Below are 10,850 nucleotides of genomic sequence, written 5' to 3'. Positions count from 1 at the left end.
TTTTCAGACTATAATTTGTGATCCTAGAGAAGCTAAATAAGAAGGTGAACCCAAAGACAAACATATAGTCATCCTCCTGGATATTAACCTTCATCAGGTGATTAAAAGAAGACAGAGACAGAGTTCCACATTGGAACACTGGACTACAACCCCAAGGTCCAAATCAGGAACAGAAGGAGAGAGACCACGAGCAAGGAACTCAGGACCGCGAGGGGTGCACCCACACACTGAGACAATGGGGATGTTCTTTCGGGAACTCACCAAGGCCAGCTGGCCTGGGTCTAAATCCCTAGTTCAGACTCAGTCGTCTAATTGGGACCATTGACAACATGCTCCTCCTTTGCTTTCTCCTCCTCTTCCTCCTGGAGATAGGCTCTAACTATGTAATCCAGGCTGGTCTAAAATTCAGGAACCTCCTACCTCAGCCTGGAAGTTGCTGGTACTGCAGTCATGCACCAGCATGGCTGACTGCAATATGGTTTTATTTAACTGCCAACAGCAATATACCAGTTTTATTTATGGTAAACCCTCATATCCTAGCCCACTGGGACAGCAGTCCCAGAATAAGTCTGGGTGTGCCAGCCTTTGGTCTGTTCACTGTAATGGACTTCCATGCTTCCCCGTTACATACTGAGGCTTCCTTCAACACCCAGTGGAAAATCTAACCTACTATTTCTGATTTTCTCAGCTTTGTTATCTGCTTATTTTGAGACAGGGTCTCTCTAACTGTCCTGGAACTTGCTCTGTAGACGAGGGTGGCCTTGAACTCACAGAGATCCACCCACCTCTGTCATCTAAGTGCTGAGATTAACTACCTATTATTTCTAAGATGGCCACACTAAATAACCTCTGAACCTCACTGTATGTTCCTGTTTCATTATTCCTTCTGAATCTGGGGACACACACAGGCCGCTGGGATTCACCGGGAGCTCCGTAGAAGAGGGATTTTATTCAGCACATACATGCAGTCACGCATAGACTATGCCATCCTCTGCCCTTCAACCCCTCCATTAAGTGGAAACCGAGACAAGAGCTTTATGTGCAGGCAATGTATGTGGAAATGAACTATCAGGACCTAAGAGTGAAGGGCCTGGGAGGCCAAAGCGAGAAGGAAGGATGGGAAAGTCAACCTAAAGTGAACTGAGTTCTTCTGACCCAGCACACAGACATACACACACCTGCAGAAGGAAGGGCTGCTCCCGAGTCTACCAAAACTTCCATGACTGTGGTTATAGCAAAGAAGCCAATGAATCCCTTAAGTGTTTGAAATTGGTTTGGGGCTGGACTAGAGCACTGACTGCTCTTTCAGAGAACCCAGATTCGATTCCCAGCACCCACACGGCAGCTCCAGTGACTCAAATGCCCTCTGCTGGTCTCTGAGGGCACCAGGCATGCGTGTGGTATACAGAAATAAATCAGGTAAGACACAATATTTATATATACAAAATAGTATTTTAAAAAAAATAAAAAATAATAAAAAAAGAAATAAATGATTTCAACAAATATTAAAGTACCTACTAATTTTTATTACCACACGCTAGTAGTAAACTTGGGCTTAAAATCACAAATTCCTGCAACATAATGTCAGATCATTCTTAAGTTCATGATGATACCAATGGCACCACTATCAGAACTGCCCAAAGCCGCAAGCCTGATGAGGTGAATATTCTTATCTCTGTATGTGACATGTAGTTTCTGCTTGGCTAACCAGCTTGACATTAATGGTTGCTCTTAGGTTGGCCCAAAAAAGTCTATGTTTGCTGTTCTCCATTGGCCATTCCAAGTAAGTCCGCTGCGCCATGAGAGATTTAAGTTTGTGGTAGTTGCTAGGGATGGAGTACTGTGGAATGGGCTCCAGCAAGATCAGGATTAAATTATCAGAGCCTTCGTGGAAGAGATTGTGATGGGCAAAGTAGAGCTCATAATGGCACCACTCACTCTGAATGAAGTGTGGAGACAACACAAAGATGGACTTGTAACTCTTCTCGATGGAATGGATGATATTCTCCATGATGCTCTTGCCAGGGATAAAGTTTCTCTCATGGAGGCAAACCCGTATGCCATCTTTCTCTAGGTTTGGTAGTAATTCATTCTTCACCCAGGTGGAATCATGTCCACTGTATGAGACAAAAGCATGGAATTGGAGCTTCCTCTGGAGTTCCTCTTCGGGGACGTTCCTGGCCCTGTGCCGGGTCTGTGTCCACTGACACATCATCCTCAGGTACCAGAGCAGATCAAAGTAGAGCCAGAGGAAAGCCACGATGGCAGCCAACACCAGCAAAGTGGCCCCGACGGTGACAATCAGCAGAACAGTATCACAGGACAATGGAGACATGTGGAAGTCCTGCAGTGGGGTCCCCTTAGCGCCTTCTGGGGAGTCACACCTGTAAGAATCGGGCCAGCCCTCTACCACTCCTCCTGATACATGGCCTATGTTTGTGATAAACTCCCTCAGCTCACATGTACATCGGAATGGGTTGTTCCCTGCTGCTAAGGACCTGATCTTCTGACAGCTCTGGAAGAAATCCACGGAGGGGTGGGAAACTGAATTATGCTCGATGACCAGCACAGAAAGGCTGCCGAAGGCCCCGCATCCGGGAAGGTCCACTAAAGAATTGGATGCAACATTGAGTTCCTGCAAAGCTTGCAGGTAGGTGATCTCTTTAGGGATGCTCGTTATTCTGTTGTTGTGAAGGTCAAGGACCTTGACCTTGGGCGGCAAGCATCTGAAGACAGAGCCAGTAAGCATATTTGAGGACAAATTTAAAGCTAGCAAACTCTCCGTCCAGGAGCATAGGTTTTCCTCCTCGCTGTACTGTAGAAAATTCTGGCTAATGTCTAGTTTTTGCAGTGATTTCATCTCCGCAGACATAAGAATTATATTTTCGAGTTTTTTTAACTGGTTCTTTTGTAAACTAAGTATTTTCAATTTAATTAAGTTTCTGCAATCTTCAAAAACCATGTCTGTTAAGAGGTTATCTGTGAAGTCCAAATACAGAAATGGGCTAACTTTTAACGGGCAAAGCATGTGGAGCATGCGTGTTCCAGACACCGTGAAGTTTTGGATGTTCATATTGGAAAAGATACCATAAATGTATTTTTGTGGTAAACTGTACACTTCACTGACAACTTGATGTATTGACAACGCCTTTAGAGAAGTGCCAGAATAATTGAAATTTCTGAACTCAACTTGACCTTGTAGTGCCATGTTTGAAATTGAGAAATACTTTACGGGTGCATGCCAAACAGACTGGAGGATATCAAGGAAGGAATTCCATGTTGTTTCAATGTTGTTTAAGGTAAGACTTGATAGCCCCTGATTCTCTCTAAGCTTTAACAAAGCACTTAAGAAATAAGAACAATTAGAGCTTTCAGGTCCACACTTGATGTTAGATAGTTCCAAACTGTTTACATTGCTGACTGATACATCCAGAGTAAAACGAAATTCTCTTTTCTCGGGGAAAACAACATGCAGAGCCCCAGTGTTAATGTGCTGAAGACACTCAGGGTCTTCTCTTTCCCCGTAAGTGTCTCCTAACACCAGCAAAACCTCGGTGATATTCAAATGAGCAATCGGCTGCACACTGGCGCTTTGCACCTGACTACCACTCAGTCCCAGAAATTTTAACTGGGACATGTTGCCAAACTCTTTGCATATGGGAAGGGCATCAAATGGATTGAAGGAAAGATCTAAATGCTTGAAGTTGGCTGTGGGGTGGCAAGAAATCACCCTTAACTCATTGTGGGACAAATCCAAATATTCCAGTTCCGTGTTGAATTTGAAAACACCGATATCAAGGTACCGGAGACTGTTGTAGGACATCACCAAGGCCCTCAGCTTGGACAGCGAGAGGATGTCAGAAGTCTGGAGTTCAGATATATTGTTTTGTGATAGATCTAAAGTAGTTGTTGTCAAGGGTAGGTCCTTGGGCACATGGGTGAGGTTTGCTCTCGGCCTCTTAATGATAAGTTCACTTCCACTGGATAATCGGATATTAATAAGTATCAATCCCAAGACAATGATAACAGAGAAGATGATGGAATTTATTTTAGTCATTGTATGGCAATAAACATTCCTGAGGCAGCTGTTATATTCTTCAGAGCACTTTCGACATGGGTACAGATCCTAGGAAAAATTCACATGAAATGATTATATGAAGTCAGATATTAAACAGCTTTTGTTATTAGAGATTTATGAAATGAAGGCTATGCTCTTTAGAGTTATACAACTCAAAATCAAGAAGACTGATAAATTTGGTAGCTGGTGAATAGATGGACAGTGGGTACTGTGTGTGTGTGTGTATGTGTGTGTGTATGAGAGTGTGTGTGTGTATGAGTGTGTGTGTGTATGAGAGTGTGTGTGTGTGTATGAGTGTGTGTGTATGTGTGTGTGTGTGTATGTGTGTGTGTATGTGTGTGTGTGTATGTGTGTGTGTGTGTGTATGAGTGTGTGTGTGTGTATGTGCGTGTGTGTGCCTGCCACAGGGCATGTGTGGAGGACACTTGTGGATGTCAATTTTCTCCTTCCACCATGCAGGTTTGGCAGCAAGTACCTTTACCCACTCCGCCATCTTGTTAGCCCCAAACACCTTTATATACACCGTAGGAACTGGAGAAAGTCACAGAGAGCACAGCTCCGCTGATGCCTGTACTTCTAGTCCCCACGATAAACTGATGTTGTTTTAAGCTACTAAATTCACGATGGCTTATTGCAGGAACTATAGGATGGGAGCACAGATGGCCTACAGACACTCCTTATGCTGTATGGCTTAATGTCAACTTGACACAAGCTAGAGTCATCTGAAAGGAAGGGACCTCAATTGAGAAAAAGCCTCCATAAGATCTAGCTGTAGGAATCCGCCAGGATGACCCCAGCTAAGACCATAAGCAATAGTGGAGAGGGTACCTGAGCTGGCCTTCCCCATCATAGAAACTTCATCCAGCAACTGATGGAAGCAGATGCAGAGAACCACAGCTGGAAATGGGCCAAGCTCCCAGAGTCCAGTAGAAGAGAGGTAATATGAGCAAAGGGGTCAAGACCAGGATGGGGAGGCCCACAGAAACAGCTGACCTGAGCTAGTTGGGGCTCACTGACTCCAGACTGACAGCAGGGGAACCTGCACAGGGCCAAACTAGGCCCTCTGAATGTGGGTGATAGTTGTGTGACTGGGGCAGTCTGTGGGGCCACTGGCAGTGGGACCAGGATTTATGGTTTTTTTGGAGTCTATTCGCTTTGAAGGAATACCTTACTCAGTCTAGATATGGGGGCAGGCAGCTTGGTCCTGCCTCAAAGCGATGTCCCAGATTTTCTTGACTCCCCATAGGAAGCCTTACCCTCTCTGAGGAGTAGATGGGTGGATGGGAAGGGGCCGGGAGAGGGAGGACGAGAGAGAGAAGGAGCTGGGATTGATATGTAAAATGAGAAAAGATTGTTTTAAAAATAAATTTAAAAAAAGAAAAGAAATAGAATTCAAATAAATATTTCAACGCTTTTACAAAGAAAAAAAGACTGGGCAATAGGGCATTTTCCTAACCAGTGATTGATAGAAGGGGGCCCAGTCCATTGTGGGTGGTCCCCTCCCTGGGCTGGTGATTCTGGGTTCTATAAGAAAGCAGACTGAGCAAAGTGTAAGCAGCCTCCCTTCATGGCCTCTGCATCATCTCTGGCCTCCAGATACCCACTCTATTTGAGTTCCTGCCCTGACTTCTCTCAGTGATGGACTATGGTACGGAAGTGTATGCCGAAGAAACCCTTTCCTCCCCAAGCTGCTGGGCCATGGGGTTTCATCTCAGCAACAGTAATCTTAATTAAGACAGTTCCCTGGCTCTGGCCCTCTCAAACACTCATTCAAAACCAATGCTGAGACTCATTTCACGTCCTTTAATGCTTTGACGTGGGATGTTCGGGTGTCCCGTGACTCTGAAAAGACCCCCTGGGCAGCAGAGTCTCAACTACCCCGGCATCACTGGCATCACTGTGATTACCTGGACAAGTCTTGGACCTAACTTTGGTCTTACTCAAAAGCTGATAAAGATCACAGTTAAGGTCATTCATTCATTCATTTATCCAGCCAATATGTATCAGTGTTTGGGGGCCCAGATGCAGACCAGTGAAGAAGAGCAACTCCTGTCTCTCAAAGCAAAGCCCTGTTAATAAATAACTCATTTTAATTTCATGCAGTAGTTAAAGAGTAATCTAGAAAAATGAATCAGGGTAACTTCAGGTCTGATATAGTGCTAAGGAATTCGTTTTGACTAATTCCCTGGAGAAAGCCTTTTGAGATGACCTTGGGATAGAAATCGAAAGGAAGCCAAAGAGCTAAGGGAAGAGCCCTTCTAGCAAAACACAAACAAACAAAAGGTAAATATAAAGTCTTGAGATGGACCTGCGGTGAGCTGCTCTGAGGGACAGGGTAGCCAGCAATAGTCCGGGATGAGGCAAACACAAAAGGCGTCGGGGCCAAGATCACTCTAGGGCTTGTTGGTCATGGCAAGGAAGCAGGGTTAGATCCCATTATTAGATACTTCTGTTGCTGTGATAAATACCTTAGCAAGAGCAGCTGAAGGAAGAATTGGGTTTATTTTAGTTTGTGGTTCCAGGGAGACAGAGTCATAATGGTGGAGAAGGCATGGCCACTGGAGGGGCTCCAGGGGGACAAAGACATTATGGTGGAGAAGGCATGGTTGCAGGAGCAGGAAAGTCTGCGGATCACCTTTCCATCCACACACAGGAGGCAGAGCAAGAGGGAGGAAGGAAGTGAGGTAAGGCTATTAACCTTCAAAACCCATCCCCAATGACAGATATACTTCCCCCAAAAGACTCTACCTTGTAAAGATTCCAACACCTCCCAAAGAGCACCAACTAGGGGCCAAGTGTTCAAACACACGAGCCTCTGGGAGACATTTCACATTCAAAACCCAACAGATCCTATGAGTCACAAGGACACTGAGTCATAAGAATAATTCACTCATTCGATATTGGAGGGATTCGAGGCTGGAAAAACTTCAGAAAATCTTTTTTGTTCATTCATCAAATGAATATGTCCCCCTCAGACACACCAGACATTGTTTGGGGTTGTGCCCATTGCTCTAGTTATCAGCCCCTGCCTGTGACCTTGGATGCTGTCTGTCAACCCCTTTCCAATGGTGGGAGGACAGAGGGAGCTGAGCTGAGATGAGCATTCGAGGCTTTTTACAGACTGCACAGCTCGGCATCTGTCTCAGGAAACTGATTCAACCCCCCTAGACTGGCATTAAAGACAAGCCACCAGCATACCAACAAAGAGCCAGATCCTGCCTGCATGTCCCTCACCAGACATCAAATGGCGCAGACAGACCTAAAGAATTCAATTCTGAGAGGTAGCCCTGTGCTATAAAAGTTCCCCAGGCTAGACATGCAGAACTCTCCCTGGGCTGACCTTTCTGCAGGGGTGTCCATGGATGTCCTGGCTATTCTGAGTTCTCCACCAGGAAATCTCTGAGCAATAAAGATGACCGCATCAACCTTCACGTGAAAAGCAAGGCTAGCCTTTGCACCGCACTGATTGCCCTGGGAAAGGCCGAGAAATGTCCCAACTATCCCGCTCCAGCATCCCAAAGACCTCCACGTGCGCACACGCAAACACAGGCACACACTCAAGATAAAGAAATAGTGTTTTTCAAAAAATTAAAGTATTATAAACATTAAGAAATCAATTTTAGATATTTGTTTAGAGACTTTTAGATATCTAAATAATTTTAGATATTTGGAGCTATAAATTGTAGATAATAAACTTGCTAAAGTCACTGAAAATCAGAATCTGAATTTTCTTGTTCAAACAAAACCAAATTCCTGTTGTTACCGTTTTTGTTTTGGGGACACCTCCCAATATGTAACCCTGGCTATCCTAGAACTTACTTTGTAGCTATGTAAAATGGATGGTCTCAAACTCACAGTGATCTTCCTGTCTCAGCCTCCAAAATGCTGGGATGTATGTAGCACCATGCCCTGCCAAAACATCGTTGAGCAGAGTCTTAACGATAGTCACTGACCCCGTCTATTTTAGAACCTCAAAACCATCTCACCATTAACTAGAAAAGGATGATTCATTAACTGGGCTGTGAAAGGGGACTTTCGAAGCATAAAAGCCTTCAGAGACACGTACGTCCATTTTTATGAACCAGGACAAGCTTAGCTGGCATCAAATGGCACAAGGAACTAACGTGTTTGCCTTACCTCTGCTCAGAAACTCTGGGGATATCAATCAGGGTTCGGTTGATCTTAAATAGGACAACACCCCCACAATGAATGTGGCTCGTTAAATTCAGTTCTTCAAACATGTGTGAAGAGTTTTCTCTGAGCTAGAGTAACTATTAACCAGCCCTGGGAGGTCTGGACGGAGGGCAAGCATTTCTGATTGGCTTCCTGTGTGACTGCGCACACTCCTGCATTCATCTACTTGGATGTGGCTTGGGGAGCATTTTCAAACCCTACAATTCCACCTTGACCTCCAGCTCCCCAGAACAGTTTCTATAGTCTCGGAAAACTTCAAGAATATTCAGTAAGAATAGCCCAGAATAAAAATGGAAGTAACCCTCTCCATTAACAAGGAATTAACAAGGAGCTGTGTGTTACAGCGCTTGTCCCGGAGAAACTGAGTTCCACTGTGCAGACTGTTTTCCCTGGTATAACCAAACTCCTGAGACAGACTGCTTGACAAAGAAAAGAAGTTAATTTTACTTACAGTTTTGGTCCACAGTCAAGGGGTCACATCTGGCAGTGACCGTGATAGCAGAATCCTAGGCAGCAAGGGGCATCTCAAGGCAAGAGATGGGACATATATGTGTATTCTGGTTCCTCCCCCCTGCTTTTATTAAGCCACCAGTATTCAACCATGGGCCTCTGATGGTCTGATTGAATCCAATTCTAGTTTCCTCCCAAAGGGCCACCTCCAAATGCCATTGTCAGATTGAGCTTCCTCTCTCTTGGTGCCTCACAGAGGGTAGTAAGTTCCAACATGTGGAATTCTGATCGTTACTTACTGTGATGGTGTGGTCACTCAAATGTATGCAGGTCCCAGCTTGTCCATTCTTCTGAACATTTCAGTGAGAGGAATATGGATGGGGAACAGGAGAGGAAAGGGGAGAGGAGAGGATGGGAGAAGGGGAGGGGAGGGGAGGGGAGGGGAGGGGAGGGGAGGGGAGGGGAGGGAGAAGAGAGGAGAGGTCACTTAAAATCAAAAATAGCTGTGTCCACAAAACAAAAAAACACCTGTGACCAAATGCTCCTCTCTCTCTCTCTCTCTCTCCCCTCTCCCTCCCACCTTCCACACACACCCACACACACCCAGGAGCTGTTAAAAACAAATCACACAAGATGAAGGTTGAAGGTTTTCTCTGCTTTAGGTTGGACAAACACTAGTTTCAAGCCACACAGTTCACAGTAAGTAATTACCAGAAGCGAGCCTACTTAGAGAAACATGCACAACTTGATCATAGAGATATTTTCTATTTCCACGTGGCAACAAGCATTGTCCTTATTTCTAAACAGAGTAATTTGTTTTACTTACCAAGACAACTTGCCTCTCTGGCATAGCAATAAGAAATTCAAGTACTTCCTCAAGCATTTTTTTTTCTTTTGGCAACTGCTTTCAGCATTGCAAAAAGGGACTCATTACTGCCACCTACTGTTGATTACTGGAATTACATCACATAGAAAGCTAAAGCCCATGAAATGACTTTGTAGACTTGCAGTCAAATAGAGTATTCTCGCCATGGTCCCGTCTTTATACTGCAGTAAGTAGGCTCATTTCATCCCCACTGGTGGAGCGCAGCAGCGGTGTTAATAATTCATAGACCGTTGTTGGCTCGATTCAACCTGGTTATCGTGGTGGTTGTGGCAATGCTGTCACGATTCTGGTGCGACTCATCTGCTTTGCTTTTCCTCTGGTCTTCCGGTTTGTTTGTTTCTTGAGACAGGGTTTCTCTGTGTAGCTCTGGATGTCCTGGGACTCATTCTGTAGATCAGGCTGCCCTCAAACTCACGAAGACTGGCCTGCCTCTGCTGGGATTAAAGACACGTGCCACCGCTGCCCGGCTTCCTCTGGCCTTTTGATCAGCTCACTGTCTAGTGACTGGGCGGTAGAAGTCGGGAGGCAAGATCAAAGTTTTGCAAGAGATTTTTTTTTTCTTCTCATAGAGGAAAAGTAATTTGTGAGCGGTTCCTCAGACAAATGCCAGCCTTTTGATCACTGGCTTTCAGATGCGGTTTGAAACAAGGCTTTCCCAGTAATATTTTCTAACTTTCTTCAAAAGTTCATCTTCAGCTTTTAAAGTTCTGTGTGAAAAAAAAAAAAACAGACAAATGCAACAACAACAACAACAAAAAAAAAAAAAAACTCTGCCACCAAAGCCAAGGCCCTGTTTTCTCAAATAAGACCCTCGGTACCTCCACTGACTTGATTTCGGTTAGCAAACTCAAATTCTTATCAAACGACCACAACAAATGGGCAATCAAAGCTAAAGGATGACAGCAGCCTCCACGCGTGTCCAGTCACTGTGTGAATGCCGAGACAGCAAAACCCCTTCCTTCTGCCCCTCCACACGTCTCCACCAGAATCAGCTTTTCTACCGGACACAATGAGGTCTACTTCCCTAAACCGAGAACTCTGGGATTTCCTTTTGACCCCTCTTATGTTCCCCATCTCGGAATCTGTTTAACGGAGAATGTTTAATTCCAGGAGTCAAGTTGACAAGCAAGAACAGCTGCCACCGTTCCCAAATGACCTATCTCTGCTGCTCAGGGAAATGTGTGGTTAAACATGTTTATAAAACTGAGAAAGAAGTAAAGCACGCCCCCGCCCCCACCAGAG

The 10,850-nt window shown here is 44.9% G+C and overlaps 1 protein-coding gene across 13 annotated transcripts; it reads right to left on the bottom strand.

Annotated features, from left to right (window-relative positions):
- Positions 1–1,505: 1,505 nt before the first annotated feature.
- Positions 1,506–10,599, bottom strand: LOC142832725 (toll-like receptor 1). Of its 13 annotated transcripts, none has more exons than XM_075943437.1 (5): positions 10,427–10,599; positions 9,549–10,315; positions 9,022–9,072; positions 7,898–7,987; positions 1,506–4,126 (listed from the first exon to the last, which is right to left on the bottom strand). In XM_075943437.1, the coding sequence occupies exon 5, from the start codon at positions 4,055–4,057 to the stop codon at positions 1,670–1,672; it is 2,388 nt and encodes a 795-aa protein (XP_075799552.1). In that variant the 5' UTR covers positions 4,058–4,126; positions 7,898–7,987; positions 9,022–9,072; positions 9,549–10,315; positions 10,427–10,599; the 3' UTR covers positions 1,506–1,669. The 13 variants fall into 13 exon arrangements, with proteins under 13 accessions (XP_075799552.1, XP_075799558.1, XP_075799555.1 ...); XM_075943443.1 differs by having other exon boundaries at positions 7,934–7,987; XM_075943440.1 differs by having other exon boundaries at positions 9,022–9,069.
- Between the last annotated feature and the right edge of the window lie 251 nt (positions 10,600–10,850).

Source organism: Microtus pennsylvanicus, chromosome 12, assembly GCF_037038515.1.
Source record: "Microtus pennsylvanicus isolate mMicPen1 chromosome 12, mMicPen1.hap1, whole genome shotgun sequence".
NCBI lineage: Eukaryota > Metazoa > Chordata > Mammalia > Rodentia > Cricetidae > Microtus > Microtus pennsylvanicus.
The sequence above is the reverse complement of the archived record's forward strand: the minus strand, read 5'-3'. Positions and strand labels throughout refer to the sequence as shown.